The 23,874-nt window shown below is 33.3% G+C and overlaps 1 protein-coding gene across 1 annotated transcript; it reads left to right on the plus strand.

Annotated features, from left to right (window-relative positions):
- The first annotated feature begins 360 nt into the window (after nucleotides 1–360).
- On the plus strand, nucleotides 361–22,971 carry LOC114325845 (pancreatic triacylglycerol lipase). The gene is made up of 5 exons (XM_028273979.1): nucleotides 361–514; nucleotides 9,752–10,134; nucleotides 11,611–11,776; nucleotides 19,693–20,035; nucleotides 22,864–22,971. Exons 1-5 carry the CDS (start codon nucleotides 460–462, stop codon nucleotides 22,919–22,921), a joined length of 1,005 nt encoding a protein of 334 aa, XP_028129780.1. The 5' UTR covers nucleotides 361–459; the 3' UTR covers nucleotides 22,922–22,971.
- Nucleotides 22,972–23,874: the final 903 nt, after the last annotated feature.

Consider the following 23,874-nt stretch of genomic DNA (forward strand, 5'->3'; position numbering starts at 1 on the left):
AAAATAAAACTAAAATTTTATTTTGCATCAAAATGAAAATACATTTTCGCGCCACGTAATATTCATATCAGATCTTTTGTAGATGGAATATTGTATGTGCCACTCATTTTTACGGCGTTTAGGGGTTTTTTATTCTTGTTGATTTTAAAACGTGTTTGAAAGTAAGTTTGATTTATTACCACTTATTGATTTGACGATTTGTGATTTATTAGGCAATAATTCAAAGAAAACACGCCACCGTCTAACAACCATATTAAGACACAGGATTATCAAATAATTTGCATTGAGCTTCTTCATTGAAAAGATAATCTATTAATGATCGTTTATAACTTTGATCAACACATACGTATTTATTTTTATTTAATAAACACATTTTTACAAGAACAATAGGATTATTTTTATGATAAAAATCATATATAAACCACTGGAGATTTTTTTCAAACATCAATACCTTTCAAAATGAAGTATTGCAAGATTTATATCAGTTTATTGCTGCTAGGAGCTTGCCATCTGTGTAAGTTATTATTTTTTTATTTCTTAGTCATTAAAAATTTCTTTGTCGAATATTTGGTGTTATTTTCTTTTATAATAAAGACAGTGGTTTTAGCAAATTTTTGGCCAAATAACCAAATCTCTGTTTGTTTTATTTAATTTTTTATAAATTTTCCTTGTTTTTTTTTTATTTTAGATGATATTTTCTCTTTCTATTTTCTTTCAGTCCATTGTACTGGTTCTCCAATATTGGTCGTTTGTTCTTCTAATGTTCTCTACACTGAGCTACTTGTATTCTCGCTATCCATCTGCTCGTTGGTAGTCCTCGGCTTCTTCTATACAGGGTAGTGAGAAAGTATGGATATACGATAATTTCTCGGAAACCGCTTAAACGATTTTTATAAATTTTGGTGGATAAGGGTTATATAATGCGGCCGATATTATAGTGGTAAGTAAATTGTTGTCAAATTTTCCGCTTTTCTGGAAATTTAATGAACTTTATTATTTTAAATGGAACACCCTGTATACATTTGGCGTTTTGAAGTCCTTAAGAAATACTGATTATGTTTCATGTTATATTCCCTATACCTAAATACCATAATTTCGGAGTTATTGCTACATTTATTAACCCGGGAGTAGTCGCGCTTACTTCTGTAACGTCGATAGTCGCGTGTGAGATTCTATCTCAAACTACGAATTTAAAACAAAATTTTATTTTGTACTATTTTATCTACTTTTTATATTGAAAATATATATTTCTATCAATTTTATTAAAAAAACCTGTGTTAACGGTCACCTGCCATCATCGGCCACCTGTCCTAACGGCCAGTTTAAAAATTTCCCAAACCAATTATATGTAGACTACAAAAACTGGCAATACCGTCCACCTTTCTATATGGGACAATAGTTATTTCATTTTTAGTGGCCGTTACTGACAAATTTTACTGTACAGTAAAACCTGTGTTAACGGCCACCTGCCAACATCGGCCACCTGTCCTAAAGGCCAGTTTAAAAATTTCCCAAACCAATTATACGTAGACTACAAAAACTGGCAATAGCGGCCACCTTTCTATATCGGCCAATAGTTCTTTCATTGTTAGTGGCCGTTACTGACAGGTTTTACTGTATTACGAAAAAGGATGAAATGTGAGATTCTATCTAACGGCGCGACTACTCGCGGGTTAAAGCTAATTGGCTCTCCCCAAAGCCATAAATTCCACAAAAAGAAGAAGAAGAAGAAAAAATTCCTACGCATTACTACACCCTTCCTCGAGGCACTTACGAAATTTTTTCAAAATTGCAAAATTTTTCATCAAGTTATCGCGAAAATGGATAAAAATTGAGATTCTATCTCACCGCGCGATTACTCGCGGGTTAAAAAAAATTGTTTTAACAAATTATGAAAATCAATTTTTTCGGCAGGGGTAGACATTATTTTAGGTTTTTTAAACCATTGGGAACAAAAAAGGTCTTTGGTAATTTTCCTCAAAAGTTAATCGTTTCCGAGTTATAAACAATTTAAAACTGAAAAAATCGAAAAATGACGATTTTCATGGTTCAAAAATACAAGTAAAAAATTCATTTTTAAAATTAGGAAGCACCTGAATTCAAGCGCAAACCTTTTTCTATCAGATTCCTATAAGAATTTTTGGCATGTTTTATTCCAAAACATTGGTTTTTTTTTAATTGTTAACGAAGCTCATATTAGAGGACGGGCGATCGGGCTGCATTAACAACTAAAAAATAATGTTTTAGAATAAAATAAGGCCAACTCACTTATCGGTATCTGATAAAATAATGTTAACGCTTAAATGTAGGTGCTTCGTAGTTTCAAAAATAATATTTTTTACTTGTGTTTTTGAACCTAGAAAATTTTTCAATTTTAAATTGTTTATATCTCGGAAACGATTAACTTTTAAGGAAAATTACAAAAGATATTTTTTGTTGCCAGTGATCCAAAGAACCAAAAATAATGTCCATCCGGTCCAAAAAAATTAATTTGTATAATTTGTCAAAATTTTTTTGTAATAAATGTAGCAATAACTTCAAAATTATGGCATTTAGGTACAGGGAATATAACATAAAACATAATCAGTATTTATTAAGGACTCCAAAAACGCAAAAAATATACAGGGTGTTCCATTTAAAATAATAAAGTTCATTAGATTTCCACAAAAACGGAAGATTTGACAACAATGTAATTACCGCTTAGTGGTAATTACATGGAAATGTAATTACCGTTTTTCTGGAAATCTAATGAACTTTATTATTTTAAATGGAACACCCTGTATATTTTTTGTTTTTTGGAGTCCTTAATAATATCGGCCGCATTAGAACACCATTACCCACCAAAATCTATAAAAGTCGTTGAAGCGGCTTCCGAGTAATTATCGTGGTTCCATACTTTCTCGCTACCCTGTAGATTCTGAGCCTCCATTACGCGATTCTTCTTGTCCACTATCCATCTTGTGCACAGTTCCACTTAAGCGTTATGGCGTCTTGAATGCCTGATCTTTGCCTGAATTGTTGGTTTGTTATGTGGTCTAGAAGGTTCACGTCCAGCGTCACACGTTCCATGACTCGTTGTGTAACTTTGAGTTTATTTGAAGGTTTTTGCGTCATTGTCAAAATATAGTTATATTCTCATTAGTAATAGCGGAAATAATGAGAGACGAGGTTGAGGAGACGTTAAATAGGATGAAGAATGGTAAGGCAGAAGAAGCTGAGGTGGAGGTTTGAAAAGCAATAGGAGACGAGAGGAAGATGTTTTGTGGCAAATTAGTCAGGTAAATATGGAAGCTGTTCGGCTTTGATTTAGTGCTTTCAGTACTGTTTCAAGCACTACACAATCAAAAGCCTTCCCGAAATCTACAAATGCAAGGACCAGTGGTAATAATATAATATCGTATGGCATTTTTGCCGGAGAGATCCTTTCGGACAGTTCCGGCGCCATTTACATCTTTAACCCTGTTTCAAGTAACTAGTGCCGATGTACACTAACCCAAGGGGACCGACGGCTTTACGTGCTCTCATAGGCACAGTGAGACGGCTCATGTCATTATTGGAAATGAAAATGGTTTGTCTTTGGCAGGGCTTGAACCCACGTGCACTGGCGTATGCGGCCAGCGAATATGTCATTACTCACGGCCGCTCGGGCCGCTCCAGGACCAGTGGTATGTTGTACTCGATGCGTTTTTTAATTAATATACGTTGTGGTAGGCAACAAATGTTGGGCTGTGACATTCAACATAGCTCTGGAAACGGCTGTCATAGATGCATGAATAGACAACAGAGGAACTATTTTTAATAAATCATCCCAAATTTTGGCATATGCAGATGACGTGGACCTAATTGCCTGCACAACACTCAAACTAGAAGAAATGTATACCACCTTCTCAAATGCCACAAAAAATATTGGCCTGAAAGTAAACGAGGAGAAAACTAAGATGTTGGCATCAACACTTGTGACACAATAGAGCCAGAAACATCGGTCCCCAATTCACTGTTGATAACTCTACCGTTGAAGGGGTGGGCAAATTCACATACTTAGGCTCCCTGATCACCGAGGAGAACGTCATGACGGAAGAAATTAAGCGAAGGATAATCCTAGCGAACAAATGCTATTTTGAACTGAGTAGACATATGAGAAGCAGAAACTTAAGCCAAAAAACAAAAATAACCATATACAAAACCGTTATACAACCAGTGTTGACATATGGATCGGAGACATGGACCATCTCTAAGGCAGATGAAAACCTTCTGCTTATATTTGAACGAAGGATCCTGAGAATAATATTCGGCGGCATCTGTGAAAATGATATTTGGAGGAGGAGGTACAACTACGAGGTATACCTACCACAGATATAAACATATATTTGGTGGTAAAGACCTAGCATCTCTTATAAGAATAGGGAGACTAATATGGGCAGCACATGTAGTAAGATCACAGCATAACAACCCTTCTAGAAGAATCCTTATGTCACAACCTGTGGGAAGTAGAAATAGGGGTAGGCCAAAACTTAGATGAAAGGATGGTGTAGATGAGGATGGGAGAAAAATAGGCGCATCAAACTGGCAACGGTTGGCAATGGATAGGACTGACTGGCGTAATAGACTTAGGAAAGTCAAGGCTCTTTCCTAGGGCTGTAGCACCATTGATGATGACGATGGTACGCAAATAATCATTTGTGCCATATCCTTCCCTGAAGTCTGCCTGTCTTTTGGGCAGATAGAAATCAAGTTTTGGTGTTCTCTTAAGTTGAGATTTTTACAAAGAGTTTGTACATATACCTATATCAAGAGGCTGATAGGTCTATAATAATAAAGTACGATCACCACTTTTTTAACAAAACTATGACTGCACGGTTCTAATCTTTTTAAATCGTACTCTCATGTAAGAATTTATTAAACAGTGTGCTTACTGATTTTCTTAAGACTTATCCTACTGCTTTTATTGCCTTAAAAACGAGCTCATCATCACCTGACTATCGGTAGATGATCGATTTAGAGGATAGATTTTCTTTAAACTTCTTACTTCTAACACTGTAATAGGAAAAACTACTTCAGATCCCCGATTTACGAGAGCCCTTACTCGTATTGGGAAATTGTCTTGTAGACTTTGACTAGTATATAAAATTCTCTAGTTACTTCCAGAATATTTTGTTTTTCTCTCGTTGTCATTTCGTCTTTGCCTCACAGGTTGCCCTTATAAACCGGTTATAGTTAAGCTATTGACATTGTTACACTAGTGATAAGTTCATTTCTTTACACAATGAGAAGGCCTAGATCCAATGATCCAAAGATCTAAAGACTTCTATCGTGGAACTAACTTTTTGGTTACAATCTGAGTCCGTGCTTTTTTGAATAATTTACATAGCAAGCGGACAAATTTTATGTTGTTCATCTAGATGATATTAATAGATGAATTTACGGGAGGTGGCTGCATATTGTAGAGTCCCTTTCATGTGCTTTATTCATCGTCCGGTTGCTTTATAAATTGTAGAAAGTAAGGATTGAGGTTGTAACCAGAAAGTTGCTTCAACGGTAGAAGTCTTTAGATCTGTGTATCCAGGATCAGATCTAGATGATATTAATAGATGAATTGAAGGGAGGTGACTGCATATTGTCGAGTCCTTTTCATTTGCTTTATTCATCGTCCAGTTGCTGTATAAATTGTAGAAAGTAAGGACTGAGGTTTTAACCAGAAAGTTGCTTCCACCGTAGAAGTCTTTAGATCTGTGGATCTAGGATTTCTCATTGTGTTAATAGAAGTCGCTGCATGCATCGTCTGAAAATATTTTATGATTTTTCTAATTGTGTCACTTTGTTTCCAAGCAGACCATAGACCTCTCTGAAGAGTTTAAGACAGTGGTCGGCAAACTTTTTAGCCAAAGAGCCAAATATGAACATTACAACAATTTAAAAAAAATTGGAGCCAAATGTGCTTGTTCAGCAAACTTTTATTACGCTAACTAAAACTAGAGGGTCTAGTCATTCGGTTAAGTTACTGAAAAATGCTCCCAGCTATATTCCAAAAATAAAGGAACCACATGTTCTGCATCAAAAAGTATTCGACCAAAAAAATGTTTAAACCCCTAGCCCCATCCACAACCCCCCCCCCCCAAAAAATGAAAATGTGTTTTTTCGTTTTTTGGCGATATCTTCGTTTCTAATTATCGTAGAAACTTTTATTTTCTTTCGTTTTGTAGCGGTTTATTTCCTACAACACTGTATTTTTTACAAAATTTTTGGAGCCAAATCCAATTATTCTAAATGTTGATATGTAGAACGGGAAAGGGAAAGAACAGCAAACGTGAGCTTTTTAGCTGATCATAAGAATCAGGAACATTATTCCAAGCGTTGAAAATGATCATGTCTTCCTTCTCCAGGTCATTCAAAGCAGACCACACCTTGTATTGTGAATATTTATTCTTCTCCAATATTTCCAATTCCACACAAAGACGGTCGCATTTACAGCGCCATACCTCCTTGTTTTTTTTTAAATCCAGAAACTGTATTTCAAGCTATTAATGCCAATTTCAAAAGAAGAAAATGTCAACTATGTTGTAGCATTAAGAGGATATTTCTGACAAATGCTAAAGTTCGATAAATAGCCTAATAAAATAAAAAAAGTCAATATGTAAATTCGTACAGGTTAAAACAAATTTTATATCAAAGTTTAGGTGGGTACAAAAGATATTTCAAGAAAGTATCCAAATCATACAAGGGGATCATTGTTTAAATAATTAAAAAGGGGTCATTTTTGCAAAAAAAATACTTTTTTAACTGCTGAGGTCATTCAATTACTAATGAAGGTCTATAGGCCTTTTTTCTGCAAAGTTGAAGGGTAAATTTTTCACATAAGGCTTACTTAATTAAATTTGACACCCTATTTATTTAAATAATTATACATAAAACTTTAAAAACAAATTTGCAAAAAATTATTTTTAGCGTTTTAAATAAGCAATATAAAATATCTCATTTTACAGAATAAGTTGCGCTATGTTACCAGTATTAAGGAAAAAAAACTGGTCAAAAAATATTTAATATTTTTTGAGATATTGAATTTGTTTATTAAATGTTACTATATTTTCAATTGCAAAAACGCGGTTGTTGCCAAAGAAATATTCACCTGCTTAAGATCTCATTATTTTTATTTTTATGTATATTTTCGATGAATGTATTGATAAATTCAAATTTCAGTTAAACTCCCCCTAAAATGGCATTTGAAAATTATTCAAATTTGTTTATAATTTTTTTTTAATAACGTCGCGGGGATTAAGTATTTTGAAATGCCGTTTCCATAATTGGGTTCCTGGGATTTTTTTACTAATTAACAAAATTTTTTTGTCATTTTTTTCTTCTTTTTTTTTTTCTTTGAGTTATATTACTACGGGCCCTTTTAGGGTTAAATTTTATTAAGAATGTCGAATCTCTGAGTTATAGATTCTAGACGTAAAAATATTAAGATTTAAATAAAATCTCTTAAATAAAATGTGGCTACTTACTGAGTTACAGGGTGTTTTATTTAAAAATTTAAAAATTATTGTTACCAAATACTTTAAAACTATTTGACGTATCCTTATCATACTTGGCAGAAAGTGTGGCTATTATACACGCTATTAAATTGTGACTAATAAACGTTTCTAGCTAGTGCCAGAGGCGTACGACAGCGGATAGAGAATGATTGACCCTTCCCAAATTCTACGCCACTGAGTGAATTACTATTGTAGCGAAATTTTTCGATTCTCCAATACTTTGTATGTAAATAACTTTATTGGTATCGATAAAGTCATCAATTTGAGAGATATTGGAAATTTAAAATGAATGAATGAATGAATCAAAATAACTATGCCGTTTTATTTTTAACGACCAATATCTCGAAAACTAATGACTTAATCGTTACCAGTAAAGAGTATATTATTTACATAGAAAGTATTGGAGAATCGAACAATTTCGCTAAAATAGTAATTCCCTCAGTGGCGTAGAATTTGGGAAGGGTCGACCATTAACTGGCCCCTGTCGTACGCCTCTGGTGGTAGCTATAAACTTTTATTTATCACAATTTAGTAGACTGTATAGTACCCACACTTTCTGCCAAGTATGATAAGGATATGTCAAATAGTTTAAAAGTACTTGGTAAAAAAATTTTTTAAATTTGTAAATAAAACACCCTGTAACTCAGTAAGTAGCCACATTTAATTTAAATGATTTTAGACCAATCTTAATATTTTTAGGTCTAGAATCTACAACTTAGAGATTCGACATTCTTAATGAAACTTAACCTAAAAAGGGCCCGTAGAAATATAATGCCAAGAAAAAAAAAAGAAGAGGAAAAAAAGACAAAAAAAATTGTTAATTAGTGAAAAATTCCCACGAACCCAATTATCGAAACGGCATTTCAAAATATTTAATCCCCGGACGTTATTAAAAAAATAAATTATAAATAAATTTGAATTATTTTCAAATGCCATTTTAGGGGGAAGTTTAATTGAAATTTGAATTTATCAATACATTTGTCGAAAATATACATAAAAATAAAAATAATAAGATTTAAGACAGGTAATTATTTCTTTGGTAACAACCGCGTTTTTTCAATTGAAAATAGAGTAACATTTAATAAACAAATTCAATATCTCAAAAAATATTAAACATTTTTGGACCAATTTTTTTTTAATAATACTGATAACATAGCGCAACTTATCCTGTAAAATAATATATTTTATAGTGCTTATTTAAAAAGCTAAAAATAATTTTTTGCAAATTTGTTTTTAAAGATTTATGTATAATTATTTAAATAAATAGGGGGTCAAATTTAATTTAGTAAGTCTTATGTGAAAGATTTACTCTTCAACTTTGCAGAAAACAATCCTATAGACCTTCATTAATAATTGAATGACCTCAGCAGTTAAAAAAGTAGTTTTTTTGCAAAAATGACCCCTTTTTAATTATTTAAACAATGATCCCCTTGTATGATTTGGATACTTTTTTGAAAATATCTTTTGTACCCACCTAAACTTTGATATAAAATTTGTTTCAACCTGTACGAATTTACATTTTGATTTACATGTAGTGTAATTTTATTTTACTAGACTAAAAAGCTAATTTATCAGAATAAGATGTAATGTTTTTCCTACCAATTTTTATTAACGGAAAATATTATTGCGCTTTCCATAGATATTTGTGCCAGAGCCGCACCGCAGAGAATGAAACCTACTTAAAGGGATCGGTACATACTTTCGCCTTCAATGCTATTTAAATAGGATTCATTTTTTTTCGAATCCTAAGAAAACTAATAAGTATTTTTGAAAAATTTAAACGCAAAATGAAAAATTACGTTATTGCCGAGGGCCGAAAGTTCCTGAAAACTTTTATAATGTTTATTTTAATAAGTTACAGGGGTGAAAAACTAAGAAAAAATTTAGCGTGATTTTTAGTTTCAAATATCTCATTTAAAAGAATCTTTTTATTTATTCTAAGGCACTTTGGGCCCTCAGTAATAAAGTAATCTTTCATTCTGCGTTTAAATTTTTCAAAAATACTTATTTGTTTTCTCAGGATTCGAAAAAAATAAATACATTTAAAATACATTGAAAATTTTGACAGCCGTCAAAATTTTGCATTTTGCTCCTTTCCCCTTAAGAGGATAATAGTCGCCACTGAAATTGAATGAAATATAAGCTCTCTGTCATTTTCGTTTTCAGTTATTTTTGTGTTATCAACATTTAAGTAAAAAAAGTTATTTGAATCATTTTTACAGTAACTGGTGACAATGAACACTCCGAAGATCTAGAGTACTTCTTGTACGAAGACAAAGACGGCAATCTTAAAGTAGAGCGTCTCCTAAACAGCCGACCAGAACTCTTGTCGTCGTCTGGATCCGATGTAAAGTACTTTTTCTTCAGCAAGTCTAACCCTGGAGATGAAGAAGGTGTGGAGATTCACAGCAACAACACAGAGAAATTGAAAACGACATCATTTACAACAAAGAGAGAAACTATTTTTATCGTGCATGGATGGAAGGATAGCCATAAGGCAGATGTTAATTCTCATGTCAGAGAATATATACTCAGGGACCACGATGTTAATATCTTTGTCGTCGACTGGAGTCCAATTGCTGGAAAAGGTTACTTAACAGCACAGGTAAGTAAAAAATAATTAATTGATTGGTTGACTTACCTGTTAAGGAAGGACAATGATAATTGTCCTAACTTACATTTCGAACATTTGTACGCTTCCTCCCTTTGATTCTTTCGAACCCACCCGTTTTTGTGCGATCAAAATAATAAAAAAAAAACAGTGATGTGCGCACGTCACGTGTCAAGAAGCCTAATATCTTCTTTTTTCTTATTCTTCTTCTTTAAACTGTGATCAGCGGCCAGAAAATGCCACTACCATTAGTACAAATGTTCGAAATGTAATGTGAAGGACAATTCACTAAAAGGGTCAACTTCAAATTTTAAAAAAGTTCACCTGTAGTTGGGATAAAGGATGAGTGTTCGTTACACAACACATAGATTACGGGGAGACTGGAGCTCCACGCTCTCACAGCTGGGGTTCAGGGTGTTACCCTGAGCTGGTTTTAACCCTAGGACAGCACAGTTCGTTCATCTCACGTAGACTGCACAGTGGGGTCTTGAAAACCCTAATTGTTTTTTTTGTAGTAATAAATAGTATTTATTTTTTTTTTCTGCGGTATGTAGTACAAAACCACAAACAACAATATCTTATTTTCAAAATATGTTTATTAAAAAAACATTTCTCATTAGATCTGATAAAAGTGAAAAAAACATAAACAAGTACTTTTATTGCACTTTTTTTTTAATATGGAGATATGACCAAAAAAATTAAACAAAATTCCAGCGAAATAAAACTTGTCTCTTAAAAACCCTTTAAACTAAAATAAAACATAAATGTTGTTACAAGATAACTATTTGTTACTCTTAGCCAGGCACTTTAGTCAAATAATAGCGAGCAAAAAAATAGCGTTGTCAAGCAACGACCTTGAATAATTAAGCCCATCCCTGTCCACTTTCTGTTACAGCCTTCCAATGCCAATTGTATGGATATTGTCAATAGGATAAACAAGAAGTAACCATAGATATAATAACAAGTAGATTAGGCCAGGTCCGAAAAATAGCGTAACGCGGAGCACTTCGGGTCGGTGATCTATCTATCTCTCTCTACCGGCGCTTAGCTTCCTCTCTCTAGCATATGATGGCCGACGCCTCTGTGTTTGTGTCGTTCCATTACTCCCACCTCTTGGTAGATACGCTCACACTCGCACGACAGACAAAGATAGCTATACCACCGTACTTGATATTGGCGTTACACGCCGATGCATTGAGTGGCATATAACTAGCCTGGTCTATGGTTAACATGTATTTGGATGTAATACCCTTGCTTAAGGCCGTCAGGAACATCCTTAGAAATCAAAACAAGAAGTTAGCACATGAATAAAATTAAAAAAAATTGGAAAAAAGATTATTTGTACAAAAATACCAAATCTGTGACGTTTACAATATTACAAAGTGTTAGAAATTATTAAAAATTTAAAATATTTTGCAGAAATTAATCGTTTGGATACTAACTTGAATTTTTAAACCAAATCTTTTTTAGGGGTCTATGCAAAAAGTTGGAGGATATATAGCAGACTTCGCCAGATCTCTGAATAAAAAATACGGTTTACAACTTAATAAGTTGAAATTTGTAGGTCATTCCCTGGGTGCTCATATCTGTGGATGTGCTGGAGCTGCTTTGGATGGACAAGTCGACAGAATTGTTGGTAAGAAAAGAATCTATTATTTTTGGAGGTTATTCTGACATTTTATCCCAATCTATATACACACAAAACTGTTTATTATACAAAACTGTAAGGCAATATTTAAAATTGGCAGACATCTGCCATTTTGTATAGTTACTTTAAACACACGTTCTTTAAAGGTAAAATATTGCAAAACCTCTAAATTTTAAAGAACCGCTTGGATTGACATGAAATTTGGCATACACATAGCTAACAAGAAAAGAAGTGATATTGTGCCGATGTGTGCTTTTGCCCTAGGGGTGAGTTTCACGTGGTCCGCATGCATGAGAATCAGGGCCTATTTTACCACTAGGCCCGTGAGGCACCTGCCTCCAGCCCGTATTTAAATGGGGCCCGGAAAGATCACCAAACAAAACATGTTTACTACAATAACAAAACATTTTCAAATTTTTTTCATATTACGAACATACAATGATAAAATGATAACCATAAGAGTTATAATTAAGCGGATAGGCGCAAACTTTCGGCTTCAATGCTCTTTAAATGCATTCATTTTTTCAAATCCTCAAAAAACTAATAAATTAAAAAAAAATAGACGCAGAGTGAAAGATTACATTATTAGATACCGAGGGCCGAATGCCCCTTAAAAAGTTTTTTTTGGATAAGGTACCTATGTATTTAAAATTAAAAATCACACTAAATTTTCTTTTTTTCACCCCTATAACTTATTACCCCTATATATTAAAATAAACATTATCGTAGATTTCAGGGACTTTCGTCCCTCAGTAGTAACGTAATCTTTCATTCTGCGTTTAAATTTTTCAAAAATACTTATTAGTTTTCTCAGGTTTCGAAAAAATGAATGCATTTAAATAGCATTGAAGCTCAAAGTTTGCGCCTATCCCCTTAAAGAATGTTTAATTGTTTAAATATAAATTTTATTTATTGTTAATAAAAATTTTATTTTTTTGTACAACTATATTTCTATTAAATAATTAATACATTTAAAAAAGTTACTATTATTATTAAATTATATTTAGGGGCCCGCAAATTGTGTAGTGCCTCGGGCCTGATTTGAAGTAAAATAGGCTCTGATGAGAATAGAATCCCCAGAAAATTGCTGAATGCAAGAATGCAGGGAAGAAGACCGGTTGGAAGACCTAAAAAGAGATGGGAAGACGAAGTCGATGAGGATGCCAGGAACTTCCTGGGAACGCGTTCATGGAAAAGAACAGCGGTAAATCGAAATGATTGGAGAAGCTTATTGAAGGAGGCCAAGGCTCGATTTGGGCTGTAGTGCCATTGGATGGATGGTGAGTTTCACCCCCTTTTGGGGGTGAAAAATATATGTTCGAAATAAGTGCGGAAATGTATAAAATGACCAATTCTAAGCAACTTTTGTTCTATAGAGTTGTTTCACCAAGTTTACTTTTCGAGTTATTTGCGAGTGAATATGTTAATTTTTCTACAATATAACCACGTTTTCAGACGGTTTTTCGCAAATAACTCAAAAAGAAGTATTTGGCCGAAAAAAAAATTCTTATCAAAAATATAGCACGTAAAAAGTGAAAAACATGGTGTATATATTAGGTCACTATACCTAGTAAAAGCAGAGTTATAGCTAATGAAATATAGGTTCATATTCGTCAAATTCCAAATCGAATATTTTAACGCGCCATAACCAAAAAAGAAGCACTAACTTTTTTGCATCTAAATTTTTTAGCATCAAAAGTAAACAAGTTACGCTCAAAATAAAGTTGGTCCCTTTTTTTGGTAAGAAATCGGGAAATTCACCCCCTAATTAGCATTTCAAATGAACTTAATTCTTACCACTTCACAAGATTTTTACTCGCGTATGTATTGGTCAAGTGATCTGTAAGTTTCATCGGTTCAAAGTCCTTATTTTTGAAAGAGCTGTAGTTAAAAGGGCTTGAACGAGTTACACAATTGAAGAAATTACTAGAGCAATAAATACCTCGAAAGACGGGAAAGCAATTGGACCTGATCAAATTCCTGTTGAGTTACTCAGATTGTTAGATGAAGAGGGAATTACGATACTCCAAAAATTTTTCAACCAAATCTATAAAAAAGGAAAATTCCCTGTCCCATGGCTTGTATCTACCTTTATCCCTTTGCCAAAAAAAGAACAACGCAACAAAGTGACAAGAGCACCGACTGATAAGTCTGATGAGCCATTCTTTAAAAATATTCCTCAAAGTTCTTCACTACAGAATCTCCACAAAATGCGATAAGGTTATTGGTTGCTCACAATTTGGATTTCGAAAAGGCCTGGGTACCAGGGAAGCACTAGTTGCAACCCAAGTACTAGCTCAGAACTGCTACGATCAAAGGAACTAGGTAATGATGTGTTTTATGGATTATTAAAAAGCCTTCGATCGAGTACAACATCATAAACTCGTACATATACTAAAACAACTCGACATAGATCAAAAAAACGTTCGTTGCATAGAGGCTCTTTACTGGAATCAAATAGCTGTCGTCAAGGTGGATAATGAAACAACGCAAGTTCAAAAAATTCTCAGAGGTGTAAGACAGGGATGCATTCTCTCCCCACTACTGTTCAATCTATATTCAGAAAGTATTTTCCAGGAAGCTCTTGAGGAATGCGAAAGCGGCATCAAAGTAAATGGTACCTGGGTCAATAATATACGATATGCGGATGACTCTATCTTAATAGCAGACAATATAGAAGACCTACAAAACCCTCTTAATAAAATTGGAGAGCATAGCGAGAACATGGGACTTAGCATCACCATAAAAAAGACGAAGTTCCTGATAATCAGCCGTCAATTATGTCAACATCAAAATTCAAGACTAGCATATAACAACCAAGATGTAGAGTGCGTAAGAAAGTTTAAGTACCTGGGAACCTGGCTATGTGAAGACTGGATGTCGGATATGGAAATTAAATGTCGGATAGAAAGAGCCAGAAGTGTATTCATGAAATTCAGAAACGTCTTTACGAACTCTGACTTTGACCTCAACCTAACTATGTGTGGTCGGTGCTCCTATATGGCATGGAAGGATGGACTTTAAAAATAAACACAATGAATAAGCTAGAGGCATTTGAGATGTAGATCTATCGACGAATCGTTAAAGTTCCCTGGACCGCAAGAATAACAAATGAAGAAATCCTGAGAAGAATTGGTACAGAACGACCACTGATGTGCACAATTAAACAGAGAAAAACGGCATACCTGGGGCACCTAATTAGAAATGAAAGATACCAGTTTCTGCAAACCTTAATTGAAGGAAAGATCGAAGGAAGAAGGGGAGTGGGCAGGAAGAAAATGTCATGGCTCCATAATGTCAAACAATGGATAGGACTAAAAAACATAGGAGACCTAATACATACTGTAAGGGATAGAGAAAAATGGTCAAACGTTATCGCGAACATCCATTAGTGGATTGCATAAGAAGAAGAAGAAGAAGAAGAAGAAGAAGAAGAAGAACGAGTTACTTATCACGAGTATATGAAAATTTAGAAACACCGAATCTTAACCAATTTTTGTCTTGCAGAAAAACAGCAAAATACAAAATATTCAGAAAGGTAAAGCCGACTTTTTTTATTGTTTAAGATTTTTAATGTCTCTAACAATTTTTAAGTTATTTTGAAAAAAAGCATTTTTTTTTCAAAATTAAAATTTAAAAAAATTTTATTTCAAACCCAATTTTTTTCAATAATAAGCACTTTCTATCGATGAAACTTACAGATCATATGAACACAACATAAGTAAAATAACTTGTGAAGCGCTAACGAATGAATTTAAATTGCTAATTGGGAGAGATCTTCCTGATTTTTTTTTGCCTAAACAAAAGGGACCAACTTTATTTTGAGCGTAACTTGCTTACATTTGATGCTAGAATTTTTTTTTATAAAAACAGAAATAAAGTTTTTTTTTAAACACTTAAAGAAAGTTGTAATGTGTTTTCCCCAAGAATGCTTCATTATTTGGATATTTCACATTGAATTATTCTATTTGGAATTTTTCGAATATAAACCTATTTTTCATTAGCTATAACTCTGCTTTGGCTAGGTATAGAGACCTAATATATACACCATTTTTTTTTTCACTTTTTTATAGGCTATAGTTTCGCTAAGAATATTTTTTTCGACAAAATTCTTATTTTTGAATGAATGAATGAATGAATGAAAATGAATATTTGTTTCGACTATGTTTTGAGTTATTTGCGAAAAATCGTCTAAAAGCGTGGTTATTTTGTTGAAAAATGAACACATTCACTCGCAAATAACTCGAAAATATTGATTTGGTGAACTCTATAAGAACAAAACTTGTTTAAAATTAGTCAGTTTATCCATTTCGGGACCTATCTTGGACATATATTTTTTCACCTTTGAGATGGGGTGAAACTCACCCCCAGGGCAAAATCACGCATGGGTACCGTATCACTTTTTTTCTTTGACATGTTAGCTATGCCTATGCCAAATTTGATGTCAATCCAAGCGGTGCTTTAAAATTTACAGCAAAAACCGTGAGAGAATGTACCATCAAGTAATATACCATTTTACAGCTATGCTTCCACTCAGTATATTACCATTGTTTATTTACACAATGTTATTATAGTGTCTAGTTATACAATGATATTACTATATTTTTTTATACGACTTTGCAGAGTAGGTTTAAAATTGTGACTGTTCCATATTCAATGACGCCAGTGTGGAGCATGAATTATTATTGTTTTGAAGCTATTTTCTTGTGGCTCTTAGTGTAATTTACTGTTCTAACTAGGAATAAGCCGCAGCCGCAATTTACACAGAAAACGTGAAAAAAATAATGTATCAATAAAAAGTTTCTTTATGTACAGAGTAGCTTCCTTAACATTTAAACTAAATGAACAGGATACTTTAAAAATCGTACAGGTATATGCCCCAACAATAAAAAGTGGCTATGCAGACTACGAGGTGAAAGAATTCTATGATGACAATATGTTATAGGCGAAGCAACGAAGCACTAAAAAGCCCAAAACCTAGGAATTTTGTGCAGTAAGATGAATCGTCATGCAACTTTTTGCATTCGATTCGAGAGAGTGTCAGGAAATTTTGTGAACTAAATTGATCTCCGACAAAGAATTTTGTGCACAAGAAAATGCATTTTCAAAGTGCATCTCGAAGAGATGGAAAATGAAAAATTTAGAACTCAGGAAATATTGACCGAAATGAGTTCAATCTGTATACTTGGGGGTTTCTCAGGTCACTAAATACGAATTTCATGACGGCGATAGTCTTCGAAGTACCTGGTGCCCAGGGTGGAACTCGTCGCCTGGGACAATCGAATAAATCGCGGGACAATCGAATAATTCACAAAATGGAGATTGGAAAGAAAAACTGAAAAATACGTGTTCATTAATTTTCAAAAATCTATCGAATGATACTAAATACGACCCTCCCACTGCACCCACTGTAGGTAGGGTGGGGGTAACTTTAAAATCTTAAATGGAGACCCTCATTCGTTATTGCAGATTTGGATTGCTTATAGTATGGTGTAACTAAACCCAAACCCAGACATACAAAGTAAAAGCTATCCTCCAACACCAAATTGTTCTATATGATCCACATAATGTTCAGAAAAAAGTCACACCATTTTGAGCGTCGGGTTTGAGGGGGGGGGGAGAGAAATCGGTTAATTCGTAGTTTTTTACGTTTTTCGTAAATATTTCTAAAACTATACGATTTAGCATAAACAACCTTTTATACAAAAATGTTCTACATTAAATTTGAAATAAAAAATGCCATATGCATAATCCTTCTAAATAAACGGTTTCAAAGTTACTGAGGTAGTATAATAAAATTTGTCCAAAAAAAGGCCTAACCCAGACATCAAAAATAAAAGTTTTCCTCCAACACCAAATTGTTCTATATGGTCCACATATGGTTCAGTAAAAAGTTACACCATTTTGAGCGTCCGGTTTGGGGGGGGGAGATGGGGGAGAAGTCGGTAAATTAGTAGTTTTTTTTTAAGTTTTTCATCAATATTTGTAAAACTATGCTTTAGCGTAAACAATGTTCTATACAAAAATGTTCTACATAAAATTTAAAACTAAAAGGTCGTGTACATAATTGTTATAAAATCAACAGTTTCAGAGTTACGGAGGGTGAAAAGTGGAGGTTTTCGATACTTTTTATATTTTTTGGACAATTTCCTACTGATTTTCTTTAACAGGATTGTGTTTTATAAATCAAATTTGCTATATCAGTAGCCGATGGTATGTTAGTGATAAGACCTTGAAGAAACGTCAACCTCACCACCCAAAATCGTCATCAGTTGCCCAAAAAATATAAAAAGTATCGAAAACCTCCACTTTTACCCTCTGTAACTCTGGAATCGTTGATTTTATAACAATTATGTATAGGACCTTTTTTGTTTTAAATTTTATGTAAAACATTTTTGTAAAAAAATTGTTTACGCTAAAGTGTAATTTTAGAAATATTGACGAAAAACCTAAAGAAACTACTAATTTACCGACTTCTCCCCCATCTCCACCCCAAACCGGACGCTCAAAATGGTGTAAATTTTTACTGAACTGGACATCTGTTTGTGATGCATTGTATAATGCATAAATCTAAATATATTCTGTGATATACTTAAGCCATACGCTAAATAAAAATTTACTGAACCATATGTGGACCATATAGAACAATTTGGTGTAGGAGGAAAACTTTTATTTTGGATGTCTGGGTCCTGGGTTAGGCCTTTTTTGGATCAATTATACCATACTACCTCCGTAACTTTAGAACCGTTCATTTTAGAAGGATTATGCATAGGACCTTTTTTATTTTAAATTTAATGTAGAACATTTATGTGTAGAGGGTTGCTCATGCTAATCCGCACATTTTTAGAAATAGTGACGAAAAACCTAAAAAACTACGAATTTACCGATTTCTCTCCCTCTCCCCCCAAACCCGTCTCTAAAAATGGTGTGATTTTTTTCTGAACATTTTGTGGACCATATAGAACAATTTGGTGTTGGATGATAACTTTCACTTTGGATGTCTGGGTTATGCCATCTTTTGGGTCAATTCTATCATACTATTACGTAAAGATAAGCAACTTATATTCAAGACATTTTTTCGAATTGTGAATAGATAGCGCTATAATCGGAAAAAACAATTTAACGTGATACCATGGGTAAATTATAGAAACGGTCTAATATCTCGAGAAATACACTTCCAAATATAAAACCAAAAAACACATGTTTAATATTTTTCAAGAACCTATAGAATAACATCAAACCCGACCCTCCACTCCACCCCCTGGAGGCGGGGTGGGGGGTAACTTTAAAATCAAATAGGAATCCCCATGTTTTATTGTAAATTTGGACTCCTCATGAAAAAATAAGTAACATTTATTCGAAACATTTTTTAGAATTGTTGATAACTGGCGCTAATAAATAGTGTCTTTCCGATTATAGGACCATCTATCTATGATTCTAAAAAATGTCTCGAACAAAAGTTACTTATTTTTACGCAAGGAATACAAATCTGGAATAAAAATGGGGGCTCCTATTTAAGATTTTAATTTTAAAATTTGAAATTAATTCACACTCAATTTTCACTTTTTTTTCACCCCTGTAATTTATTAAAATAAACATTTTAGAAGTTTTCAGGGACTTTCGGCCCTCTGTAATAACGTAATCGTTCATTCTGCGTTTAAATTTTTTAAAAATATTTATTGTTTTTTTTTTTCAGGATTAGAAAAAAATTCGTGCATTTAAAAAGCATTGGCGAAAAATTCTGCGGCTACGCTCTTAATATAATTTCTAAAATTTAATTATTAAACTTAAGCATTACTAGAATTCACGTTAGAAATTTGAAAGTGTCCAGGTCTTTTGTGAAGCAGCATAATACAGAAAATTCAAATAAGACAAAAGTTAACTTAATAAATTTTGTTTTACAGGTTTAGATCCAGCTGGTCCTCTATTCAGAGAAGAGAGAACAGACAACCGTATTGACGCTAGTGATGCAGAGAATGTCCAAATTATTCACACGAATGGAGGAAAGATGGGATATTTGGCTCCATGCGGAGACTCTGACTTCTATCCAAATGGAGGAAAATCACAACCAGGTTGTGGATTTGATTTAGGTGGCGGTTGTGCTCACTCTAGGTCATACGCAATATATGCCGAATCATTGACTAGCACAGGATTTGTTGGACAGCAGTGCAATAGTTATGAGGAATATCAGAAGGGTAAATGTACCGGACCAAAAGCTAGCATGGGAATGTTCCATATTGATAAAATGTAAGTATATTTTTAATTTACGGAATTTAGGATGTGTAGAGATAAGGAAGGTAATATATTGACAGAACAGTAAGAGATACTAAGAAGATAGACAGAACATTTTAAGGAAAAGCTTGAAGGAGATGGGAGTGAGACGAACCATGATATACCGTTAGACCAAGCAGACAACAGAGAAAAGAGTCCACCAACAATAGCCGAGATTAGAACAGCAGTAGACAAATTAAAGAACAATAAATCACCGGGATCGGACCAAGTAGCATCGAAATTACTGAAGGAAGGAGGAGACGTACTACAGAAAACAATACATGAATTGATAACAAAGATATGGTCAAATAAGCAGCTACCAGCGGAGTGGAATAGTGGTATTATTGTACCATTACATAAAAAAGGAAATCAGTTAGAATGTGGAAACTACCGTGGAATCACGCTGCTGAATGCAGCATACAAAATAATGCCCAACGTCATTTATGAAAGACTTAGACCACACGCTGAAAAAATAGTTGGCAGGTACCAAAGTGGCTTCTGTAGACAGAAGTCAACAATAGACCAGATATTTGTCCTGCGACAGATCCTCGAAAAAACAAGTGAACATAACATCGACACACATCATCTCTTTATAGACTTCGAAAGCGCATATGACAATTTAAACCGAGAATTCTTAATAAAAGTAAGGAAAGAATTTAATATACCAACACAACTAATAGAACTGATAAAAGAATCTCTAAAAGTAGAAAGTAAAATCCGGATACAAGACGAACTAACGGAAATAATAGATGTGAAAAAGGGACTACGCCAGGGAGACGCTCTATCATGCATCTTGTTCAACATCGTACTCAAAAAAATAATGAGGGACACAACAGTCAATACTCTAGGAACAATCATTAATAAAATCGTGCAAATACTAGCATTTGCAGATGATGTTGACGTAATCGCAAGATCAAGAAGAGAAATGATAGAGGCATTCAATCAAATAGAACGAGCTGCACAAGATAGTGGCCTTAAAATCAACCAGAACAAAACAAAATATATGCAGGTAAGTAAAAACACAGAAATAAGGCAGCCACAAAATATAACAATAGGAGAATACAGCATTGAGGGAGTAAAAAACTTTACATACTTGAGATCCCTAGTCACGTCTGATAATAACGTAGCGGAGGAAGTGAAGAGGCGAATATTTATTGCCAATAAAAGTTACCATGGCTTAATTCGGCAACTAAGATCAGATAACGTCGCAAGGAAAACAAAATGCCAAATATACAAAACCTTAATAAGACCGGTACTCACATACGGCTCAGAAACCTGGACACTCACAAAAAGAGAGGAAACATTGCTAGCCACCTTTGAAAGAAAAATCTTGCGAAACATAGATAAGGGCACAAAAGAAAACGGAATTTGGCAAAGAAGGTACAACCTTGAACTATACGAAATATACCAGGATCCGGGTATCATAACATTCATTGAAATAGGACGGCTGCGTTGGATGGGACATGTAGAAAGAATGGAAGAAGGCGAAATACCAAACAAAATATTCAAACAGATGCCAGTAGGAAAAAGAACAAGAGGAAGACCGAAGCTGAAATATTTAGAACAAATAGAAAATGATATAATAACTTTAAAAATAAAAAACTGGAGAAAAACAGCACGAAACAGATCAGAGTGGAGAAGAATCCTGGAACAGGCCAAGACCCAGAAAGGGCTGTCGAGCCAATGATGATGATGATATTTTTAATTTTACCTATAAGTTATTGTCGATTATTGTTGACTAAAAACATACTACATAATAATATATTAGCATGAACGAAAGTTATTATTTATTTGATACAATTTTCTTTGGAATGGTAGAACTTAAATAAATTAAATGTCGATATGTATAATAAAATTAGCTTGAAATATAAATGTAAACAGTCTTAATAAAAACTCTGACCCAAAGTTCTGTGATTGTAGCAGATAACGTTGTATGATGCACCAAAAAAACCGAGAATGCATTGAATATCTTCGCTTAGTACTGAAAAAATAAAGGAAAATTGGAAACTAGGAGAAAACATGGAATTGGACGGACAAACGCCGAAACTAAATATATGAGAAAAAGAAAGAAAAAGAAACTTAGCTAGACATATAGGATAAAAATAAATCTTTGGTTGTGATACTTATAAATAGTACAGTATAGTACCAGAGTACAGTACAGTAAATATGATCTTTTAAACATCACGTGTTCGAAATTATATAACAAGTGCTACAGTCGGAAAAATGAAAGAATACCCATGAACGAACATATAAAACACGCTGTATTTTCCTGTCACCGTGTCACAAAGAAAATTGTCCAGTGCAAGTACATGTAACAATAATTATTACATGTACTTGCGCTGGCCAATTTTTTGTGTGACTTGGTGAGAGGAAAATACAGCGTGTTTTATATGTTCGTTCATGGGTATTCTTTCATTTTTCCTGCTGTATGTAAGAAAAAGGGGATAAAATCAAAAAAATTTTCAAACCCTGATCCATTTGTACTCTGTATAAAAGTTTTAAATTACATACAAATATTTTATAAGATCTGGAGGAGAACTAAACTTATATTGTGATAAAGAAGTTAATAATGTGAGCCCATATTATTACTTTTAATTTTCTAACACACCTAACATTGTTTTTACATTCTTAATGAGAGTTTTCCACATTTTTTTTGGTCTCTCAAGTTTCCTCCTCAATTAGTTACCAATTCTATAATCTTTTCGGAAGTTGCAACTTGCACTCTTGTTGTTTTTGTATACAGGGTGCACCATTAGTTCGAGGAAGTCCAATTACATAAAAAAAATATTTTTTTTTTGTTTCAGGGCCTCTGGTTCCTACTACCTTAAAACACACAGCAAATCTCCATTCCATAAAGGATAAAGATGTTTATTGTACTACATAGTTAAATAAACAATAAAATCTAACGTAAATGCCTGGTTTTTATTTTGAACATGATGCAATTATAAACGTAATAGAATAACTGGAAAGTAAATAAATTTAGTACACTTAATGCAATTTTTCATCTCAAACTACTAGCAGAACTATAACTTGGTGTAACAAAAATGAGTAATAATAGGTACTACCAATGTGGACTACGTTTATCTTGATATATAACACTAAAAAATTAAGAAACAACTTAACAGATTACAAGACTCAAAAAGGCTCCAAAAAATTGTATATTTGTTTTTAAAGAAAATGGTAGTACCATTTTGTCATGTGTTCACCATAAAAACGAATATGCTACCTCTATTATTAGCCCCATCAAAGAACAATTTGACCCCAAAAAAATAAAGGAAAGATGAAAATTTGGAAATAGATAGTTGAAATTGTCTATTAATTTATAGGAAAAAGTTTACAATTCTACATCCCCTTCTTGGGGGTGAAAAATATACATTCAAAATAAGTCCGGAATTAAATAAAATGACTAATTCTAAATAACTTTTGTTCTATAGAGTTTTTTCCCGAAGTCAATACTTTTCGAGTTATTTGCGAATGAATATGTTCATTTTTAACAAGAAAAAACATGTTTTTAGACGGTTTTTTGCAAATACCTCAAAAAGTGAATATTTGATTAAAATATTCTTGACAAAAATATAGCATATAAAAATGGAAAAAAATTATGTATGCATGAAGTGTGTAGACCCAGTAGAAGCAGAGTTGTAGCTAATGAAAGTAGGTTTATCTTTCAAATTCCAAATCAAATATTTCAATGTGAAATAACCAAAAAACGAAGCACTTTTCGGGGAAAATTTATTACAAGTTTTTTAAAGTGTTTAAAAAAACGTTCATTTCTGTTTTTCAAAAAAAGTTCTAACATTAAAAGTAAGTGAGTT

Source organism: Diabrotica virgifera, chromosome 3, assembly GCF_917563875.1.
Source record: "Diabrotica virgifera virgifera chromosome 3, PGI_DIABVI_V3a".
NCBI lineage: Eukaryota > Metazoa > Arthropoda > Insecta > Coleoptera > Chrysomelidae > Diabrotica > Diabrotica virgifera.

Excerpts from the sequence above, each read along its gene's own strand:
- LOC114325845 (XM_028273979.1), top strand. The coding sequence starts at position 460 with ATGAAGTATTGCAAGATTTATATCAGTTTATTGCTGCTAGGAGCTTGC. Across the intron at positions 10,135-11,610 it reads AAGGTTACTTAACAGCACAG|GGGTCTATGCAAAAAGTTGG; the intron begins GTAAGTAAAAAA and ends AATCTTTTTTAG. Across the intron at positions 20,036-22,863 it reads ATGTTCCATATTGATAAAAT|GGCCTCTGGTTCCTACTACC; the intron begins GTAAGTATATTT and ends TTTTTGTTTCAG.